This window comes from Marmota monax, unplaced genomic scaffold, assembly GCF_021218885.2.
Source record: "Marmota monax isolate L192 unplaced genomic scaffold, Marmota_monax_Labrador192_F-V1.1 WCK01_AAM20220418_F8-fsc00149, whole genome shotgun sequence".
NCBI classification, from domain to species: Eukaryota; Metazoa; Chordata; class Mammalia; order Rodentia; family Sciuridae; genus Marmota; species Marmota monax.
In genome coordinates, this window is record NW_026693170.1 from 697702 (window position 1) to 720974 (window position 23273).

The 23273-nt window shown below is 41.9% G+C and overlaps 1 protein-coding gene and 1 non-coding gene across 7 annotated transcripts in view; both read right to left on the reverse strand.

The window, feature by feature from the left end:
- Sae1 (SUMO1 activating enzyme subunit 1) overlaps positions 1-19409 on the reverse strand; it is a 70552-nt gene extending 51143 nt beyond the window's left edge. For 3 of the 6 annotated variants that reach the window (XR_006854173.2, XM_046455505.2, XM_046455508.2), the window contains exons 1-5: positions 19209-19409; positions 11853-11964; positions 5378-5551; positions 2677-2819; positions 927-1026 (exon numbers count right to left, since the gene is read on the reverse strand). Coding sequence is in view for 5 of the 6 variants with exons in the window: in XM_046455505.2 (XP_046311461.1) it covers positions 927-1026; positions 2677-2819; positions 5378-5551; positions 11853-11964; positions 19209-19306 (627 nt within the window). In the remaining variant the exon portion in view is untranslated. Of the gene's footprint in view, positions 1-926; positions 1027-2676; positions 2820-5377; positions 5552-11852; positions 11965-18744; positions 18934-19208 lie in introns of those variants that run through there. The other 3 variants (XM_046455504.2, XM_046455507.2, XM_046455506.2) reach the window with 3 other exon arrangements.
- Positions 5755-5864, reverse strand: LOC124100347 (small nucleolar RNA U6-53/MBII-28). Its single transcript, XR_006854228.1, has one exon. It is a non-coding gene; the product is annotated as a small nucleolar RNA U6-53/MBII-28 (small nucleolar RNA).
- Positions 19410-23273: the final 3864 nt, after the last annotated feature.

Sequence of the window (23273 nt, forward strand, 5' to 3'; positions counted from 1 at the left end):
AAACCATATATCAGAGGTTAAAATCTGTGGCCTATGTACCAAATAAGCCACACAGACATGTTGTTTGACCTCCATGGTATTTACCAGAATAGCATTCAAAGCAGATTGAGTATGTACCCTATACAAAAATCTATTTCTGACTTTTTTTTTTTTAAGTACCAGGTACTGAACCCAGGAGTTTTTTTTTTTTTTTTTTTAAACATTTATTTTTTAGGTGTAGATGGACACAACACAATGCCTTTATTTTTATCTAGTGCTGAGGATTGAACCCGGGTCCCGCCTGTGCTCTACCCCTGAGCCACAATCCCAGCCCCGAACCCAGGAGTTCTTAATCACACAGTCACATCACTAGATCTTTTTTTTTTTTTCATGGTTTTTCATGGTAGTGAACACCTGTAATCCCAGTTACTAGGAGGCTGTAGCAAAAGGTTCACAAGCTCAGGCTGAACCAGCACCCTGGTGAATCACTGTGTTAAAATAAAAAATAAAAGGGCTGGGGACAGGGATGGGGTTGTGACTCAGTGGTAGAGCGCTCCCCTAAGCATGCATGAGGCACTGGATTTGATCCTCAGCACCACATAGAAACAAAGTAATGTATCCACCTAAAACCAAAAATACATAATTTTTTTTTTTTTAAAGGGCTGGGGACAGAGCTCAAGTGGTATAGCACCCTTGAGTTCAATGCCCAGTACTGAGGGGAAAACATTCACCTCTGGAACTGGACCCACATTTCCTCATGGCAACAGCCATCTGGCACTAAGCAGCAGCATATCCCATTACATGGTGTAAGGGTAAGTAAGCATGGGCTTTCCCCTTAAGACTGCTCAACCGAGCTTATTTCTCTCATTTACAAATGTAAAAAGGCCCATGGGATCCTCTAAAAGTCCCCATGGCCTCTAACCTCTGCTCCCCCACATTATAAGTACCTTTTTGACCATAGTTGTCTCAGATGAATCAAGTTTTGCTCTCTTGGTATCAGGTCCATCTTCTACTCCTTGGCTAACTTTGGCAACTTTGGTTTTCTCCCTAGAGGGTGACAAAGGGAGTCTACCCTGTGAATCATGTCAGTAAAATAAAAAATGTTACCAGTTCGCAGAGTATGTAACAGCAAAAGCTTTGGGGTCAGACAGGCCAGGGTTCAAATCTCAGTTCTGCCACTTATTTATCTGATAGGAACAGCAATCCCTGACACCACAACTGTGAGAAGAGAAATAGCATAAATTGTTCAGCACACTGCCCAAAACATACAAGCTCCCAATAAGTCAAAGTGATTCGTGACCTGCTTTTCACTACTATGACGTTATCTACTTATTACACACCTACCCAAGGAACTAGATAGTTTTTTTTCCTTTTTCTTTTTTTTTTGCTCCTAACATAAACCACATAAAAGTATCCTCCTAGACTGGAGATGTAGCTCAAGCTATGAAGCATAGGCCTTGCATGTACAGGCCTAGGGTTCTATCCCCAGCATGTCCACTCCCACATAAAACGTACATGATAGATGCACGTGTGTATGCATACTTGCACATATACGTATCTAGTGACTGGGGTTTGAACTCAGGGGCACTCAACCACTGAGCCACTGAGTTGCTTAGTGCCTTGATTTGCTGAGGCTGGCTTTGAACTCGCAATCCTCCTGCCTCAGCCTCCCAAGATCCTGGGATTATAGCCATGCACCACCGCACCTGGCTCTTTTTTCTATTCTTCTTTCCTTTTTTCCCCCCAGTGGAGATTGAACCCAAAACCTTGAAAAGGTAGGTAGGTTAAGTGTTCTACCACTGAGCACCATCCCCAGCCAAAGTATATTCCTAAAATCATATAATGCTAGAGATATCTTGAGTGTTGGTCTTTCCCCTACTTGGATTTTATAGGCCAGAAATCTGCGTACCAGAGAAGGTTTAGCAACCTGCCTGACAGGCTGAACAAAAGAGAGAAGTTCTTGGGCTCTTGCTAGGAAGCTCCACCCCACAGGGCCTCTCTTTAGGGAGTTGGCAAGGGAGGAAGGGAAAGTGGTTAAAATTTGTGGCCTATGTACCAAATAAGCCACACAGATGTACGTGTGTGTGTGTGTGTGTGTGTGTGTGTAACTAGTCCAAAAAACCCAACTCAGTTTTTTACAATACTGTATATCATCTGCCATCTTTCATCCAGAGCTACAAACTCAAAATGTTGCAGATCCTACCATGTGAGAATTATCAAAATATGCAGCCTCAATGTTCAAAATAAGGGATAAGGTCTGTTTTTTCCACCAGAGTTGTCTCTGGACCTTGGAGCTTTTCCAAGGTAGACTTTGGCTGAATGTGCCTCCAAGAGAACCCATCTAACTATGTGTACTCAGTTTAGGGTACAAATGTTTACAATCCAAGCAAGCCTTCCCTATGCAGAAAATGTGGGTTCAACACAAAGACTGGACTAATCAAATACCCAGTGGTGTACTTATCACAGAACTCTGCTTGCTTTAGGCTTTAAAATTAGACCATTTTGGAGTGCGGAGGCTGTATCTCCTCTAATTCTGAACTCACAATCAACTGTGTTCATTAATAATTGTTAATGGCTTGCTTTCAGACTATTTTGAGTAGTAACAGTAAAATACTTCCCTTACATTCCTTTTTTCCTACCAGTATATAAAACTAAATTTTAAGAATACCTTTTTTCTCTTTCTGTTCCAACACTTACTCTACAAATTCATGCTCTCCAAGATTGGCAAATGTATATCCATGGTAGCCAAAAACATCTCCTGTGAAGAACTTGATGCTGTTTTTGTGGCAGATCTGGTCAACTTTAACTATGACATCCCTAGAGCAGCAAGTTAAGCATACCTGCAAAAAGAAAGTCTGGGTGTGAGTTTCGCAAACTGTGACTCATTGCCCTGATGTCTACATAAATCTTAATGAACAGTCTTTCAGGACATGTTTGAAGCCAGTTTCAAACTGGTACAACAGGTTCTTTGAGTGCTACGGTTAGAATATAAAAGAGAAGCTGCAGGTTTTAGTGCATAGAAAATGTAAGTTATGTGGGCTGGGGCTCAGCATCTAGCACACTTGCCTGGCATGTGTGAGGCACTGGGTTCAATTCTCAGCAACACGTGAAATAAATAAAGGACTATCAACAACTAAAAAAAAAAAAGAAAATGTAAGTTATGTGATGGTCACTTTATATGACCAAAAAGAAATGTGTTTAGCTAGAAAGGAAAAACCATTTAGGAAACATCTGCCCTGGACTCGGGGATATAGCTCAGTTGGTAGAGTGCTTGCCTCGATGCACAGGGATGTTGGGTTCAATCCCCAGCACTGCCAAAAAAAAAAAAGGAATGCTTCCCCTAATCCACAAACATAAAAAAAAACCACATTTCATTGTTTTCATGAAAAAGACAGTGATAATTACCAAGTTATTTCTAAACCATTAGCTAAATCTATTAAAATCTAAATATGTGATAAAAGAAAAACTGGGCTGGGGTTGTGGCTCAGCGGTAGAGCACTCATCTAGCATGTTTCGAGGCCCTGGGTTTGATCCTCAGCACCACATAAAAATAAATAAATAAAATAAAGGCATTGTGTCCAACTACAACTATAAATAAATAAATAGATAAACATTTAAAGAAATACAACTAATTTTTCCATAGCTGTAAACAGACAGTGTGCCTTTATTTTTATGTGGTGCTAGGGTTCAAACCCAGTGCCTCACGCATGCTAGAGAACCATGGAAGCTACGATCCCAGACCCAAAACTAATATTTTTAATTGATCCAGAGGTTATTTTCAAATACGCGGGTTTTTGTCTCTTTTTTTACTTTTCCCCCACCATGGGGATAGAACCCAGGGCACTCGTCTCTGAACTACCTCCCCAAACTTTTTTTTATTTTGAGACAAGATCTTGCTAAAGTTGACTCCTCCAGCTTCCTTTTTTGATTGATATTTTAAGACAAAGATAAACAAGTCCCATTGGAATTATTTGTCCACAGTTCGCTGGGAGAAACTTTATCAGAAAGTAAGAATAAAAGAAAAGGTTACAGACCAAGTGACCTTCTCTGACTTAAGGCAGTAAACCGGTGCTCTGCATCCTCTGGGTTGTTTTCCAATAAATAGGTATTGGAAATGGCCAAGTTCTACTGCACAAAACTCTATCTTTTCAGGAGAAGCTCTGTGATCACCATCAAAAGACAACTTCCAAATCGCACATGCTTTCTCCTGAACACAAGGCCATTTTCAGTTGACAGACACTCTTTGCTTGGAAACTGAAATAATGCTCAGAGAAATGTGTTCCTTTGGTGTTTCAAAAGATGTAGTTATCCAAGGAAAAAAAAATCACATCTGAAAGGTAAGAAAGCCACAGAGGACACACACAAGCAATTGATTAAACGGAACCCTGCAGAGTCAAAAGTGACTACAACCCCTGCCAGGAGCAGCCAAACAAGGCCCAAAGAGACAATCACTCTCCCTGTGCAGGTACACAGCACTGGCCTCATGCATCTGTTCTAAAAAAAAAAAAATCTCTCTACATCCAAGTTTATGGGATAACTGAAATAAACCGAATCTGAACTATGGATGAGAAAATTTTAAAAAGACTTATGTCCAAATGGAAGATATCATATTACCTACGACTACAAAATAGAAGGAATTGGTAAAAAAGGAAAAAAGACAAATGCACAGATGATCCAACATTCTGAGCCCATGTCTGAACAGATATATGCAAGCTATAAAATATAGCAGTGTGGAAAACAAACTACCCAGGCCAAATTCTAACCTTTTATGTAAGGTAATCATTTCGGTTACCTGGAATTGTTAAGTTTTCCCAAGGTACACGGAACTATGTCTGAAAGTCCCGACATAGATTTTAACTTATCCTCTTGCATCTGCATAGATAGATTCAGCAGTGAAAGCAGATGAGGCTGGATAGGATTCATTTGGCTTATGACTATGGTGATTTTGTCTAGATATCCATGAGCAAAAAAAAAGACAGACATAAACCAAGATCAAGATCAGGTGTATTCTTTCCTAAGACAAAACACAAGCTACAGTTTGGTATTTCTAACAATAAAATGCCACAGAAATTAATCAACAACTTGTTAAGTTTTCAGGGGCAAATATTTGCGATACACGCAGATTCTAGAAAGAAGACAGAACACCAATCCTGAAATCTGGTCTAGGGAAACACATGCCCAGAGAAGCCAGCAGACGGCAACATCACAAACAGCCACAGCAGGTCCAACAGATTGGACCTACTGGCAACACACTCGTGAAAGGTACTAAGCTTAAACAGAACAGCTTATAAATTTACTTGGGAAAAAGCTCAGAATTTGAGATTCAAACGCTCTAGAATACCTGTAAATAGTGCTTAAATTTGCTTAATTCCCACAGGCTTTACACTAAGAAACTCACAGCATCAAACTGAGTGAAAAATGACTCAGGTTTCTTCTCTATATCCTCAGTGTCCACCTTCACATCCACCATGGGGTTGAGATTCTGGGCTCGCTCCAAAGAGGCTTCAGCCCTATTTCGGCCAACAGACCCAGTACGAATCAGGAATTGAGCTCTGGGATCTTCTGGAGATACCTGGGAATAAATATTTTTTCTTAATGCTTGAATTTTCCTTGAAAACAAATCTCAAAGACAGTGAACTGATTTAAGACAACAGCTAAAATACTTACCATCAAATTGTACGGCTCCTATAATAATCAGCATAATGCAGAGTCCCTACTCTTAATTCCTTCTGAAATTATTTTTCTTTTTATATTTTTAAATATTTTTTTTAACATGTCCCTCAGGTCTCCATTTGAGAAGTTTTGTTAAATTCATTGGCACCCAGACCAGGGCAATACTGCCCTACCTGGTGGCTCAGTATTAGCATGGCAACTCATCACTGGGACTCCTTCCGAGATTTAAATAGGACATTTTAATGGTTTTTAATTGGTCATTGATGGTTAAATAGCACCCCCTTGTGTTCATAAGGGAAATTCACTCAGGAACTCCATGCTTTTTTCCACTTAAATCTGCTTAAATTTATAACCACTGTAACAATTACCAATGGTAAGAATTGACTAAGTACCTATCATGTGCCCAACCTTAAGCATTCATGGAAACATTAGGTAGTTTAAAGGATGCAGTCCCTGTCTACAAGGGATTTAAAAACAATGCAAAAACCAGACACAATTAAGAATACTTAAAATGAACTTTTAAATTCAATTCAAACTCAGGAGGAAAGATGAGTGGGGACTAGAGCAGAGGAATTTTACCATACGGCTGGATGTCAGCACAGTAGAGCTTCAAATATAGAATACTGTAACTCCCTGATAGCCAGAGGGATTACAGATTCCATACAGCTCACAAAGCATTTTTTCACACACCACAAACATCTAACTGAACTCTTAATCTCTGCAAATGACTTCGCCATCTTCATTGAGACTAGGTTCAACAGAAGTAATCTCCCTTCATCTCCTCCTACTAAGTATCCAGGTACACACACTTCCTTACTGTCTTTCCTCCAAGAAAATGAACTGGCCCTCCTCCCACTCCAGATCAACCCTCTAACAGTATCTTTGACCCATCCCCTCCTCTTTCTTCAGAGATCTCTATACTGAGAGACTAGATATCACAGTGGTTAAGAGCAAAGACTCTGGAATAATTCAGGTTGCGTTAAAACCTTTAATTCAAATCCTGGTTCAACAACTTACTGTATGACCTTGAGAAAAGTATGTGAGATTCACAAGTAAAATGAAGATGTTAATAAAAAAACATAAAACTCATTAATTCCTCCATCAGTGCCAGTCATTATTACTGTCAGTCCAAAGAGCACAACTTGCTTGCAACTTTCTACTTGTCCCCTGTCCTCTCAGACCCTCTTCTTCCTTCCCTTTTTTTCCTGTCCCTATTTGCCCCTAAGTTTTCATCTCAAAACCATTCATCTTTTCACTCTGTATATAGTTCCATAAACCATCTCTATTATCTCTATTATCAAGGTCTTTACTCAAATCCCTTGTGCCTCTCACCTACACTACTAAAAAAGCCTTGTAAGTTATCTTCCCTGTACCCTGTGCTAATCATAGTTCTACCCAGATTGTTCTAGATCTAAATTAGTGATCTACCTGAATAATGTCTATTTTGCCAAGTGTGATGGCGCATGCCTGTAATCCCAAAGGCTTGGGAGGCTGAGGCAGGAGGATTTCCAGTTCAAAGCCAGAAACTCGGGCTGGGGTTGTAGCTCAGTGGTAGAGCACTTGCCTAGCATGTGTGAGGCACTGGGTTCAATTCTCAGCACCACTTAAAAACAATTAAATAAAATAAAGGTATTGTGTTTATTAAAAAAAAAAAAGCCAGCAACTCAGTGAGACCCTCTCTCTAAATAAAATACAAAACAGGGCTGGGGATGTGGCTCAGTGGTTTAATGCCCCCATGTTCAATCCCCGGTACCCACCCCCCCAAAAAAAGTATTTGTATTTTTATTTGTGACGAAGCCTAAAGCCAACCAGGTTAAGTTCTCTTTACATCTGAAGCTAATGAATCCACAGCACCTGGGGAACTGAGTAAAAGTTTGAGTTGGGCTTCCCAGCAGGACTTTCTGACATGAACTTTACATGTGATCTGCCCCTGCTTGCTACCACTTTGGATCTTGTACTCTAAAAACACCAAAATGCTTGTTACATTCCATTTCTAAGATGCTGTCAGACACTTCTATGCCACTTTAATGTTCTCTGCCTAAAAACCCATCAACTTGATAAACCCCTTCCTTGTTCTTTAAAACTTAGATTGGAACTCCAGGAGACCTTTCATGTCCTACTACTACCATCTAAGTCCAGGTTTTTTGGAAAAAATTTGAGAACGAGAATTAAACTGTGAGCATTTTTCTCTTGCCAGCACCTAGCGGACTTCATGGTACTGAGCAGATACTCTCATCAGATGCTTATCAATCTTATAAACTAAAAAGTTCTGTCAACCCCTTGAACTAACCAATAATTCTTTTCAGATTCTTTTTATTTTTTAAAGAGAGAGAGAGAGAGAGAGAGAGAATTTTAATATTTATTTTTTAGTTTTCGGCGGACACAACATCTTTGTTTGTATGTGGTGCTGAGGATCGAACCCGGGCCGCACGCATGCCAGGCGAGCGCGCTACCGCTTGAGCCACATCCCCAGCCGTCTTTCCAGATTCTTTCCCGCCACCTGATACACTAATCATGTTTTAGAGTTGTTATTTTATTTTCCCATGGTGTGTGATGATTTGCTAAGAGATGCTATGATGTATGCGGGAGTCCCTGCCTTCTCCAAAGAATGTATAAAACTGCTGCAAACCCTGGGCTCGGGGCCTCTCAGCGTCACCTGTTGCTGTGTGGGCGTGGAGGTCGGAGCTAGCTCGCAATAAACACCTCTTTGCTGCTTACATGGGGGGGGGGGAGTTCTAAGGGCATTTTAGAGATGAAGAAACTGAGTCTGAGATATTGACTTGAACCTTTCTACATGATTCCAAAGCCTTTGCATTTTGCAGTACTGCCTCCTTGGGGTGTTCTTAGTGATAACAGAGACAGCAAGAAGCACATGGATGTGATAAATATACTTTGGTAGTAGAAGTATATGCATAGATGGGCTGGGGATGTGGCTCAAGCGGTAGCGTGCTCACCTGGCATGCGTGCGGCCAAGGTTCGATCCTCAGCACCACATACAAACAAAGATGTTGGGTCCGCCGAATAACTAAAAAATAAATATTAAAAAAAAAAAAAAAAAGTATATGCGTGGAGCTTAAATAATGAAAACAAGGAAGAGGTCCCGCAGCAGAAGGGTAAACAACCATGATGTGTTCATGAATTTATAAATTTATCTGATTAAGAAAGACACAGTGCCCACTCCTTCCAGGAGGCTGAGGCAGGAGTACTGCAAGTCTGAGGCCAGCTTTGGCAAGTCAGTGAGACCTTTTTTCAAAATGAAAACTGAAATAAAAAGAGCTAGGGATGTAGCTCAATGGCAGAGCATCCCTGGGTTAATTCCTAGTACTAGAAGAAAAAAATTTTATCTGATGGGAGTCTGGCTTGGTAAGTTAAGAACAAGATATATGAAGTCAGTGGCTGTTAACCCACCATGACTATTAGATTCACCTAAAGAACTTTATTTTTATTTTTTAAATGTTTATTTTTGAGTTGTAGTTGGGCACAATACCTTTATTTCACTTATTTATTTTTACGTGGTGCTGGGGATTGAACCCAGGTCCCGCACATGCAAGGAGAGTGCTCTACCGCTGATCCACAATCCCAACCCGAAGAACTTTATTTTTAAGTAACTCCTCAGGTACTCTCAAGTACATATGGATGAGAACCACCAGGTGGTTAGGCAGGTGGAAGGCCCCACAACACTCCAAGCAAAGAGGTAAAGGATGTCAATAAGTCTGTACATTTCAACACTGTCCTGATATGGTATCAGAACCACACCCCACACCTCTCAATATATCATTACGCACCCCATTCTAAATCCCTAAACCAGATGAGGAAGTTACTGTGTCCAAGTGGTTTCATTTTCCCATGCCCAGGACTTCTACTGTTAGGTAGTATCCTTCCTTAGGTGTCAGCTTTTATCCTCTCTATACACAGCAGTCTTCCTCAGGACAAGGTGCTTCAGCCTCTAGAGGGCAGCATAGTTGGGGAAATAATTCTGTTTCTTATCCCCTGCCCACTTCTGGCACCTTCCTTGCAGGAATTTTTTTCCTTAGGATTTTTAAATTAAATTCAAAAACGCTGGGCACCATGCCAGTAATCCCATCAGCTTGGGAGGCTGAGGCAGGAAGATGGTGAATTCAAAACCAACCCCAGCAATTTAGCAAGTAACTCAGCAAGACCTTTTCTCTAAATAAAATTTTTAAAAGACTGGAGAGGGGTGCTGGGGCTGGGACTCACTGGAAGTACACTTGCCTGGCATGTGTGAGGCACCGGGTTAGATTCTCAGCACCACATATGAATGAATGAATGAATGAATGAATGAATGAATGAAGGTCTATCAATAAGTAAAAAAATATTTTAAAAAAAGGGCTGGGAATGTGGTTCAGTGGTTGAGCGTCCCTGGGTTCAATCCCCAGTGCCAAAATAAATAAATTAATACAGGCAGATAAATTTAATTCAAAAACCAATCTGTGGCTGTAATATTAAGTGAGCCAACCTATGTTTCTCTTCACTTTATAGTACAATTTCTAAAAACTAATTCCAGGTATTCCTGAATACTCACATAAGATCGGCTTTTAAATTTTTCACTGTTTTTCTCTTAGTCTAGTGGCTAGGAAAATATATAAATAAAAATTCTCAGTAACATTTACTTTTGTCTAGGGCTGGGGTTACAGCTCAGAAGTACAGCGCTCGCTTAGCATGTGCAGGGTCCTGGGTTCAATCCTCAGTACCACATAAAAATAAATAGATAAAATGAAGGTATTATGTCCAATTACAACTAAAAAATAAATATTTTTTTTAATTTACTTTTGTCTAAAGAGCCTGGACTTCATGCTAGTTACCTAGTGTAAGACAGGATTCTGTTCATTGCCCAAAAGAAAAGAAAGTCACAAATAATACAGTGTAATAATACAGTCTTCCAAGTATTTTGCTCCCAGGTGCAGTGGTTCCCGCCTGTAATCCCAAAAACTTAGGAGCTGAGCTGGAGGATTCCAAGTTCGAGGCCAGCCTCAGCAACTTAGTGAGACACTGGCCTTAAAATAAAAAATAAAAAGGACTGGGGATGTAGCTCAGTAGTTAGATACCTCCGAGTTTAATCCCTAGTACCAAAAAAAAAAAAAAGAAAAGACAAGACAAGACAGGTCAGAACAAACTACACTAGAGTTGGGTGCTACCATTATATTATTCAACAGCACTGTCATATAATTATTTATTAGATGCTTACTGTGTATCTCTGCTAAACAGCCCACATATATTTGCTCTGATTCGATGTTTTTCTTTTTTGCTTTTTTCCCCTTTGGTACTGAAAATTGAACCCGGGGTGGTTTACCTCTGAGCTACATTTCCAGTTTCTTCTATTTTGAGACAGGGTCATCACTAAGTTGCTAAGGTTGGCCTTGACCTGTGATCCTCCTGCCTTAGATTACAGGCATGTACCACCTCACCCAACTAGTATGTTTTTCAAAGTAATATTTGTGGAGATTCTACAACAAAATCTCCTGACCCATCTGTCTTTTATTTATTTATTTCTTTTCTTTTGGGGAGGGGGGGTGGAATGGGGATTGAACTCAGGGACACTCTACACTGAGCTACATCCACGGCTCTCCCTATTTCTTTCTCTCTTTTTTCTTTTTTCCCCAGTCCTACGGATTGAACCGAGGGCCTTACTCATGTTGGGCAAGCACTCTACCTCTGAGCTACATCCCCAAGCCCCCACTTTCTAAAATTTTTTATTTCCAGACAGCTGAAATTGGCCTCAAACTTGCAATCCTTCTGCCTCAGCTTCCCAAACACTAGGGTTACAGGTGTGCACCAAAACTCCCAGCTCTCAGACATCTTTAAATGTATATGTTCCTGAGCCTTATCCAAGATCTTCTAAACCAGAATCACTGAGGGTAAAAGCTTTATACTACCACAAAGGCTCCAGGCAACTTCATTTAGTTATCCAGGTGGTTTTTAGGCATAGATTGGAAAACTACTTCTCTATTCCTCCAAGGGAAATGCTATTAACTCCATTTTACAGATGGCAGGCTCAGTGAGGTAATCTATCTCCTCTGGGTGGATCTAGAATTCAAACCCAGCACTAGTACCTTCAGTTTCCAAAGACTAGAGTTCCACTAACACTACCCATCCTTTCACAACATATATAGGCATTCATAAAATCTTCATACTGAAGAGGATAGATACAAAAGGGCAGTTATAAGGTGATAACAGCGTACCTGTTCATGATCCAGCATGGTCAGTCCTTTAACTCCTGCCAGAATGAGATTCTTGGCAATTTCAGCCCCGAGTCCTTTCATGCCAACAAGAAGCACCCGGGAGGCCCGCAGCCTGTAAAGCAGAAACTGTTAACCTCCTAATATAGAAGAGAGGAGATTATGGGGCTGGGGATGTGGCTCAAGCGGTAGCGCGCTCGCCTGGCATGCGTGCGGCCCGGGTTCGATCCTCAGCACCACATACAAAGATGTTGTGTCCGCCGAAAACTGAAAAATAAATATTAAAAAATTCTCTCTCTCTCTCTCTTTAAAAAAAAAAAAAAAAAGAAGAGAGGAGATTACGAATCATAGAACAAAATACAGGGAAGTAATTTTGATTCTAATTAAATACACCATAGTTCCACAGCCTCAAATATAGAAAACACACAGGTTCCAACCCATCCTGCATAGAAAAATTCATTCAAAAGAATTGCTAATTACTCTATTGGTGATAGAATAAAAAGTTAAAAAAAAAAAAAAGAAAGAAAGAAATATTTACTGAGCACTTACTATGCCAGGCACAGAGAATTTGGAAACATAGTGTGAATAAGAAAATTCTTGCTTCCTGGAGGAGGAGTTAGATAAACAAATACATAATATATCAAAAAGTGACAAAAACTGGGCTGGGGTTGTGGCTCAGTGTTAAGAGTGCTTACCGAGCATGCATGAGGCATCACATTAAAAAAAAAAAAAAAGGGCTAGGGATGGGGTTCAATCCTCAGCACCACATACAAACAAAGATGTTGTGTCTGCCGAAAACTAAAAAAAAAATATTAAAAAAAAAAAAAATTCTCTCTCACTGTCACTTTCTCTTTAAAAAAAAAAAAAGATATTGTGACTACCTAAAACTAAAAAATAAATATAAAAAAAAGTGACAAAAATCAAGCATGATGGAGAATTTTTTAAAAAAACCCTTTCCAGCTGCCGGGCACAATGGTGTATACCTACAATCCCAGTAACTCAGGAAGCTGAAGCAGGAGTATCACAAATTTGAGGCCAGCCTTGACCACTAAGCAAGACTCTGTCTCAAAAATAAAAATAGATGGGGATATAGGTCAGCACTAGAGAGCCACTGGATCCAATCCCAAGAATGAGGGTTGAGGATTGGAAAGAAGAATTTAAAATAGTCTCAAATAAACTCAACTTCTTGTCATATACCTATATTCCCAGCAACTCAATAGGCTGAAGCAAGAGGACCACAAGTTCAAGGCTAGCCTCAGCAACTTAGGGAGGCTACAAGCAAATTAACAAGACTCCAATTTTAAAAAATTAAACAATTTTAAAAAAGATGGGTCAGGGGCTGGGATTGTGGCTCAGCATAGAGTGCTCACCTAGCACGTGCGAGGCCCTGGGTTTGATCCTCAGCATCACATAAAAATAAATAAAGATACTGTGACCAACTACAATTAAAAAATAAATATTAAAAAAAAAAAAGGTGGGTGGGCTGGAGATGGATGTAATTCAGTGGTCAAGTGACCCTGGGTTCCATCCCCAGTAACAAAATTAAACTTGACTGCTATTGGCCAATGAGTTTACTACTGATTTATATAAAAAGTCAATTCTCTAAAAGTACCAGTATATTGGGGAAAACATGTGAAAGTTTTTTTGCGAAAATGACTCCAATAATTTTAGACACCTGCATGCAATTAACTAGGAGTCTAATAAAAGCAGTAGCTGAAGCCTGATGAGTGCAGCACACCTGTAATCCCAGCAACTCCCAACAAGTTTAAGGCCAGCCTCAGCAATTTAGTAAGATCTTGTATCAAAATCAAAAGTGTGGGGCTGGGGTTGTAGCACAGTGCAAGAGCGCTTGCCTACCACGTGTGAGACACTGGGTTCAATCCTCAGCACCACATATAAATAAATAAAATTACTGTGTCCACCGACAACTAAAAATTTTTTAAAAAATCAAAAGTGCTAGAGATGTAGCTCAGTAGTAGAGTACCCCTGGTTCCATCCCCAGTATAAGAAAAAAAAAAATTGACATCAGAAAGATTAATTACAACCTCTGGATTTAGTTGAACCCTCCAGATCACAGATAAGACATACTAGCTCAGCTGACCCTGCCACAGCGCACCTTAAGTTGTAGCTTCCAAGTTCCCTTTCAGGCTGAGTGACTGGATCTTGTCCTATTTGGCACTTTGGTATCTCAAAAATAGTTAGCATGGGCGGGGGTTGTGGCTCAGTGGTAGAACACTTGCAAAGCATGCATGAAGCACTGGGTTCAATCCGTGGCACCACATAAAAATAAATAAACGTATTGTGCCCATCTACAACTAAAATAATATATTTTAAAAAAAAAAATAGTTACCAATGATCCACCTTTCCATTGGGAATCTGTAGTTACAAACTTTACCTATGGCTTCCTAATCTCCAAATCCACTAATTTTTCCCCCTCAGGCTCTTGTTTCCCCTAGTGTTTTTTCAGCAATGGGCACTTCCAATCATTAATGTCCTCTGAGTGTGAAAACAGGAGTTTGAATTCTGGATTTGCCACTACCTAACTGGGTGACCCAGAAAACTATACAATCAGTAAAATGGGGTTACTAATTCTCAATTCATGTCATTTAATTTCATTGACAACCTGTAAATGTGAGTGCCAAAGCATCCTTACCTGACATATATAACACATGCACAAGTTACATGAATATAATAACTTCTTCTCAGGATCCATTGCCTTACTTACATAAAAGGGTCCAGATTTTTAAAAATTTGACAGGAAAAAAGAAAAAAAAAACACTAAAAACTAAAGCTGGCATTTAAAGCCACTTAGTATTGGCTCTATCCTACTTTACCACCCTTATTTCCTACTATTTCTACATTACTCACTCCCAGGCATGCCTCCAGTTTTCCACCTTCAGGCTTTATGTTCTTTCCTTTTCTTGAGACAGGGTTTCACCATGTTGCCCAGGCTGGCCTTGAACGTACAATCCCCCCATCTCAGCCTCCCAAGCAGCTGGGATTAGAGGTGTGTGCCCATGTTCAGACTTTAAATCACATTCCACACTCCTGAAATGCATGCTGTCTTCCTCTAACTAGTCCAGCTTTTCCCAAGACTTCAAAACCCAACTTGAATGTCATTTTCTCCAAAAGTCCTTTCTAATTATGGCTGAGTGGGGTGAGCATCCTCTCCTGAACTTTTCCAGCAAAGAATGTTTTTAAATGCCTCTGACAACACATCTCATGTAGCCACATAGCATTTCCAAAGCCTACATTCCTATATGGCTCCACAAACCAACTTCTCTGGAGTTGTTTTCCTTTTTAATTCAACTGCTGTCAACAATAAAACTCATATTTATGTGTTTAATCTTTAACCATGCTAGGGCCCGCCCCTGTGACTACAGCTTATTTATGGCTCGATTATATGAAAAGTGCTTAAAACAATACCTGGCACATAGTCACCACTTAAAGAATATCAGTTATTATGATTCATGCTCTCTCATGTAGCAATTCCCCTTCTGGGAATCAATCCTACAAAAATTATGCACAAAATATGTAAAAAGCCAGGCATGGTGGCATATACCTATAATACAAGCAATTTAGGAAGCTCAAGACGGGAGGATCACAGATTCAAGGATAGCCTTGGCCAGAAAGAGGAAAAAAAAGAGAAAAAGATTTAGTAACACACTCTTTCCTCCATTTTGCAGATGTGGAACCTAAGACCAAAAGCTGAAGGTCAAAGAGCTTGTTATAAGAGAGGACTTGAACCCAGGTTTTCTGATCTTCAAAGCCTCTACAGTATGCTACCATCTCATCCACTCAACAACTGTCCTCTTGATGCATATAATCTACTTCTCTTTCCAGTCACCTTCCATTCCTCACTCTTAAATATGCTGACTCAGACATGTCTTATTGTGACCGCCAGTTCAAAAATTGAGAACATATATTCTGAGAAGATACACAACTCTTTGCTTGCCACTGTTGTAGAAAATGAATTGTCATGATAATAGCAGTGACTTAAGAGACAAACTCACGTTAATAGTTCTTCCACTTACTTGGTATGTGACCTTGGGCAAGTTGGCTCCCTTCCTTAAACCATCAGTGAAATGGGTTATGCACCTAGGCAACACTTGCAAACTCACCTGTTTACAACAGCCAGGCTAACACTTCCAATGATGTTGAACTGATGGAGTCGCTGACAAACTAGCAAACACATGCCCTGTGTAAAAAGGTGCCTCTACCTAACTCCAACTGATGGAGATGTATGACATTTCTATTTTCCAGGGGAACACTGAATTCAGAAACCTCCAACTTTTTTTTTTAAGTTGTATTTGGACACAATACCTTTATTTTTATTTAATTTTATGTGGTGCTGAGGATCGAACCCAGAGCTTCGCATGTGCTAGGCAAGCACTCTACTGCTGAGCCACAACCCCAGTTCTCCAGAAACCTCCAAATTTTGAGAGGATATTTTTTCCCCTAACTTCTCCTAAAAATTTAAAATATCTCTTAATGCCACCTACTCAGGAGGCTGAGGCCAGAGATTGCCAAATTCAAGGTCGGCCTTGACAACTTAGGGAAATCTATATCAAAAATATAATAGGTGCATGCAGTACATGCCTGTAATCCCAGCAACTCAAGAGGTTGAAACAGGAGGATTGCAACTTCAAGGCCAGCCTCAGCAACTTAATGAGGACCTAAGCAACTTAATGAGACCCTGTCTCAAAAAAAAAAAAAAAATGTTCTATATTATAAGCAAACCATATTTTACAATAAATTTCTTTAATATGAAGTAAAAATGGGGGGGGGGACTGGGAATAGATCAGTGCAAAATTGCCCCTGGTAGAAATCCCCAGTACCCCAAATTCAATCAACCCATCGACTGATCTGGGTATCGCAGCACACACCTGTAAACCTGATGACCAGGGAGGCTGAGTCAGAAGAATTACAAGTTTGAGGCCAGCCTGGATAACTTAGCAAGACAGTCTCAAAATAAAAAATAAAAAGGGCCGGGGATGTACTTCAGTGGTAAAGCGTCTCTGGTTCAAATCCAGATAGATTTAATGGGTTATGTCCTCAAAGTTTCTTCCAGGGGCTGGGGTTGTGGCTCAGTGGTAGAGTGCTCGCCTAGTACTCTGAGGCACTGTGTTCTGTCCTCAGCACCACATAAATATAAAGATATTATATCAACCTAAAAACTAAAAAATAAATATTAAAAAAAAAAAAAAACGTTTCCTCCAACTAAAAGTTCTCCTTCCACCCCTTTTAGAGACTAGCATTCCTTAAAAATCAATCAAGACCACCTATGTTTAAGGCACTTTCTTCTCAGTTATTTCTCAACCTTCTATTTCAGGTGCCTTTAATCCTCTGACCAGTGACACTAATGTTTTACAATGATTATGTTCTCATCCATCACAGAAGACCCCACACATCTAAAATAAGCCTGAGGTAATTCCCATTTCACTCCCAACCCCCCACATTAAACTTTTTAACCAAACACTTCTGAAAGGTACACCCTCCTCAAACTAAATTCTACTGACCTATGTGCCTCCCCAATCCCTCACCTCACTTCTATACTCTCTGTACTCACATCACATAACCTATCACTTCTACCTCACCTCTGAACTCAACCACTCATGTACTGCTACAGTATAACAAGCACCCAAACATAAATTTAAAAGAGAAAAGGTGCTTCCCTGACCCCAAGAAGCCTAGTTTCCCCCACAATTCCATCATTCCAGTTCTCAGACCAAAAACACTAGAGTCATCCTTGACTTTTGCCTCTCCTTCTCCCCTCGATTAATCCTTCAAACACCTCCCTTACCCTCAAAATATATCCAGAATATATACCTGACCCCTTCAAGAGTTTCAGGCATCAATTTTTTTTTTTCTTAACTGGATTATTGCCACAGTCTAACGGGAATCTTTTAATTCCACTTCTGCCTTCCTTAACCTTTTCTCCACAAAGAGTAATCCTTTTAAAATACACAATAGATCATATTACTCCCACTCAAAAAACGCTCCAACAGGTTTCCCAGCAAACTCAGAATAAAAGCTACTTAACACTTTTGGCTCCAATCACCCTATTTCTCTAATCTGCCAAGCAATGTTCAAGCCTGAGGACTGCTGTTTTCCATGCTAGCAAGGCTCTTCCCACCATCACCCCTTCCAGGGGCAAATACGGCTCTTTCCTGTCACACAAGCCTGAGGCTTACATCCTGCCTTTCATAGGCCTTCCCTGGCCACCCTATCAAAACACTTCTTCCAACCAGGCACGGTGGCACACCCTGCAATCCCAACAACTCGGGAGGCTGAGGCAGGAGAGTCTCAAATTCTAGGCCAGCCTCAGCAATGTAGTTAAGACCCTAAGCACCTTAGCGAAACCCTGCTTCAAAATAAGTATAAAGGCTGGGGACGGGCTCAGTGGTTAAGAGCCCCTGAGTTCGAGCCCGCGTACCAAATAGATAAATAAGTAAAAGCTCCATGTAGGAAGGAGCCCGTTTAGTTCACTGAGATGTGCTCAGGGAACAGAATAGTGCCTACGTCGAGCGCTCAGCAAATATTTGATTGAATCGACGACCTTCTGCAGAGGTCTCACCCCAACCAACCACCCCCCCGTCTGCTCTGGACCACGTCACACCTAGACACCAGTAACCACCTCTGGCACCTGCAAGCCCTCTCTAGGCTCCCATTTGAGAGAACTTGCCTCAAATCGGGCACTCTTTCAGACCGGCCCGCTCCCGAGGAGCCCCGGGAACCTAAGCTCCCCTCAGCTCCGCTTGCCAAGGCGCCCCCAGCCGAGCAAAGGTACAGGTTCCCTCCCATGAATGAATGAACTACGCCCCCTTCACCCAGTCCGCACACCCCCGACCCCTCTGGTCCTTAAGCCCCCGCTGCGAGCCAAGGCCCACCGTACCCCTTCCGGACGCCCGATTCCCGGAGTGCCAATCCAGCTCCCTGAAGACCTCCCCACGCCCCCTACAGAAGTCTCCGATTCTGGGGCTGGGGATGTGGCTCAAGCGGTAGCGCGCTCGCCTGGCATGCGTGCGGCCCGGGTTCGATCCTCAGCACCACATACAAACAAAGATGTTGTGCCCGCCGGTAACTAAAAAATAAATATTAAAAATTTTAAAAAAAAAGTTTTAAAAAAAAAAGAAGTCTCCGATTCCTCCGAACAGCCACTCGGGGATCTCCCGGCCACACACCTTCCAGAAACACCACCAAACGACGCCCGCAGGGGTCTCGGGAGCGCTCCCCTGCCCACGCACGTAAACCCCGCCCTCCCTCTTCAAAGCGGCACGCGCTGCCTCCCGGCCCGGAACACCTCCCACCGGACGCCGCCTCCAGACCCTCGGCGCCTCCAGCCGCAGCGGCCCTGACCGTTTCTGAGCCTCTAATCCCCACAGGCGGATCTGCCGATCATACTGCGCCGCCTCCTCCTCACTGATGCCGCCGCCAGCCTCCTCCTTCTCCACCATGGCGCCGGTTCTAGCAGCTGCAGCTCAGGTCCGGCTCTCGCCAACCGCCCGCCGACCCGCGAGCAGCCAACCGCCGCTGGCCGCGCGCCTGAGCCGAGTCTGCGCCTGCGCCGTGGGATCGCGCCTGCGCAGTACCTCCTCCGCCGAGGCTGGGACCACGTGGACCTCCACAGCCTCCGAGGCAGACCGGCGAATGGCAGTCACGTGACGGAGACTCCGACCCCTCCTGGCCAAAATAATGGCGGGCCTCATGGCCCCACGGAGAGGTCCACGTGGTTATTTATGAAGCTGTCCAATTGTGCAAATACTTATGGATCAAGGAGGACAATTTTGAGTCAGTTCTGGAACGTCCACAGAAACCCCAGTGTTGTAGGTATTGTGAAATAAAGTGGTGAATAAAATAGACAAAGTGTAGAACTTTGCCCTCTATTAGAACAACCTAAAGAAAAATACAGTCTTCCCTGGGTATGGGTGGGAGATTACTTCCCCCACTTCATGCACATACCAAAATCTGCAGATACTCAAATCCCTTATATAAAATGAGCTAGTGTTTGCATATAATCTACCCACATCCTCCAGTGTATTTTAAATAACTCCAGATTACTTATTACACATAATGCAATGTAAATGCTGTGTAAGTGGTTTTACAGATAGGGTGTATTTTCCTTAGGCAGGATGCCCTTTTATTATTTAGGTAAATACTTATTCAGGACCTGTTATGGGGTCAGTCACTAATCTCTGTCCAACATATATAGCAGTGAACGAACGAGGCAGTAAAACAGATACCCCCTCATCAAGTTAGAATGTTTTCATTTATTTATTTATTTATTTAGATGTAGATGGACAGAATGCCTTTATTTTATTTGTTTATTTTTATGCAGTGCTAAGGATGGAAGCCAGTAACTCACACATGCTAGGCAAGCACTCTTCCACTGAGCTACATCCCCAGCCCTAGAATGGCTTTTGTAATCTATGTAATCTTTATAAATATTAGAATTTTGGGGAGAGTGGGTACAAGGGATTGAACTCAGGGGCACTCAACCACTGAGCCACACCCCCAGCCCTATTTTGTATTTTGTTTAGAGACAGGGTCTCACTGAGTTGCTTAGCACCTCACTGTGGCTGAGGCTGACTTTGAATTGCTGAGGCTGACTTTGAATTGCTGAGGCTGGCTTTGAACTCGCAATTCTCCTGCCTCAGCCTCTCAAATCACTAGGATACAGGCATGTGCCACTGCACCAGGAAGAATTTTTGTTTGTTTAACTAGGGACTGAACAGGAGTACTTTACCACAAAGCTACATCCTCAACCCTTTTTGCTTTTTATTTTGAGATAGGGTCTCATTAAGTTGCTCAAGACCTCACTAAATTGCTGAGGCTAGCCTCCAATTTGTGATCCTCCTGCCTCAGGCTCACAAATTGCTGGGATTACAGGCATGTGCCACCTCACTCAGTATAGATTACATAGAATTTTATTCCAATTTCATAGCTGAGTAGTCTGAAGTCCAGAAAAGGTAAGTAGCCAAAACAAAGTCTCATAACTGGGATTCAAGCCCAGGCTTCAGAGCATTTAACCCTTGTGCTTCCTGAGGAATTTACACTGCTGTGTGGTATATTAAGCTCCTACTGTGTCCTGATTTTGCCCACTAAGGCACATACTCTGTGAACCTCAAAGGTGGAGGAATGAGGGACGAGAAATGAAAGACGGAGACCAGGCAGAGATACACATGAGAATTTATTTGTCAAAGCTGACCAATAAAGGCCATTTCTCTATGGGAGAGAGGCCAAACAGGCTTGGGTTCTGGGACGTTTATGGGGCAGGCTCAGGAATCAGAGCCAAGTGGGTCCTAATGGGGGCGGTTAAGGTTGGGTTGGTAGGAGGGAGTGGTGAGCCGTTCTCAGAAATGCCCGTAGGTGGGAAAGGGAAACTTTTTCCTTAAAATGGCAGCTGTCACTTAAGATGGCCATCAGATGCTACAAGGACCTTTTTTTTGGGGGGGAGGGGTTGCTGGGGATCAAACCCAGGGCCTTGTGCATACAAGGCAAGCACTCTACCAACTGAACTTTATCCCCAGCCCCACTAAACAAGGAACTTATAGTGGATATTTCTTCCCCTTGTACAGACGAGAACTTGGAAACTCAAGATGGCAGTGGCAATCCATCCAAGGCCATATTTTGTTTTTAAAAATTTGGGGGGCTGAAGCCAGGTGTGGTGGTGCACGCCTATAATTCCAGCATCTTAGGAGGCTGAGGCAGGAGGATGGCAAGTCCAAAGCCACCCTCAGCAAAAGCAAGGCACTGAGCAACTCAGTGAGACCCTGTCTCTAAATAAAATACAAAATAGGGCTGGGGATGTGGCTCAGTGGTCAAGTGCCCCTTAGTTCAATCCCCAGTAACCCCCTAAAAAAATAGTTGGAGCTGAATTTACAACTCCATGGTAGAGCACTTGCCTAATATACATGATATACTAAGTTCAGTCGCCAGCACTAGAAAAAAAAATTGGCAAAAACATTCATGCAAAAATCTGTTCAGGGCTGGGGATGTGGCTCAAACGGTAGCGCACTCACCTGGCATGCGTGCGGCCTGGGTTCGATCCTCAGCACCACATACAAACAAAGATGTTGTGTCCGCCAAAAAACTAAAAAATAAATATTAAAAAAATTTTAAAAAAAAATCTGTTCAATGACTGCATTATTTTTTTTTATTTTTATTTTTTTTTAAAGAGAGAGAGAGAGAATATTTATTTCTTAGTTTTCGGCGGACACAACATCTTTGTTTGTATGTGGTGCTGAGGATCTAACCCGGGCCGCACGCATGCCAGGCGAGCATGCTACTGCTTGAGCCACATCCCCACCCCCAATGACTGCATTATTGATTATTGCCCTGGAACAAATTTTGTGGAAATGTAGGGACTTGAACCAGGCATAGTGGCACAGGAAGATCAAAAATTAAGGTCAGCCTCAGCAATTTAGCAAGACCCTGTCTCAAAATAAAAAACACAAAGGGCTGGGGAAGTAACACAATGGTAGAGTGCCCCCAGAGTTCAATCCCCAGCACCAAAAACAAACAAGACCAAAGTAGGGACTTTAAAAAATAAACATTTATTGGGGCCCTTTGGTGGCACAGGCCTTTAATCCCAGCAGCTAGGGAGGCTGAGATGGGAGGATCAGGATCACTAGTTTAAAGCCAGCCTCAACAAGGGCGAGGCACTAGGAGCCACTCAGTGAGACCCTATCTCTAAATAAAATATAAAATCGAGCTAGGGATGTGGCTCAGTGGTTGAGCGCCTCTGTCATTCGAGGACACCCTAAGCAATTTGGTGAGATCCTGTCTCAAAATAAAAATAAAAAGGGCTGGGGATGTGACTTAGTGATCAAGACTCCTGGGTTCCATCCCTGGTACCCAAACAAATAAAATAAATAAACATTTATTATGTCTTATAGTTTTTGTAGATCAGGAGTTCAGGAGCAACCTGGCTGGGCAGTTCTGGTTTAGGGTCTCTCATGAGGATTTAGTCAAGTGTCATCTGGGGCTGAGTTTATCCTTTGACTTGGGCTGACTGATCCCCTTCTTAGATGGCTCACACATGTCTGGCAAGTATTCATTGGCTTATTCTTTTTTTTTTTTTTCTTGGTACTGGGGAACTCAACCTAGGGGCACTTTACCATTGAACCACATCCTTAGCCCTTTTAATTTTTTTATTTTGAGAAAGGGTCTTGCTTAATTGCTGAGGCTGACTTCAGACTTGCAATCCTCCTGCCTTGGCCTCTCTAGTGGATGGGATTACAGGCCTTTGATGACAACTTTGACCATAAGAACATGACAGAGAGACATTACTTAAATTCTGAGCTCAGTCATCAAAGTGGAAATTCACTTCCACCTGCTGTGGAAACTCTTGAATTTGACCCTAAGTTGCCAGAGAAGCAGTCCAACTGCCCTGCGGCCATGGTGAAGGGAGAAGCCAGCCTG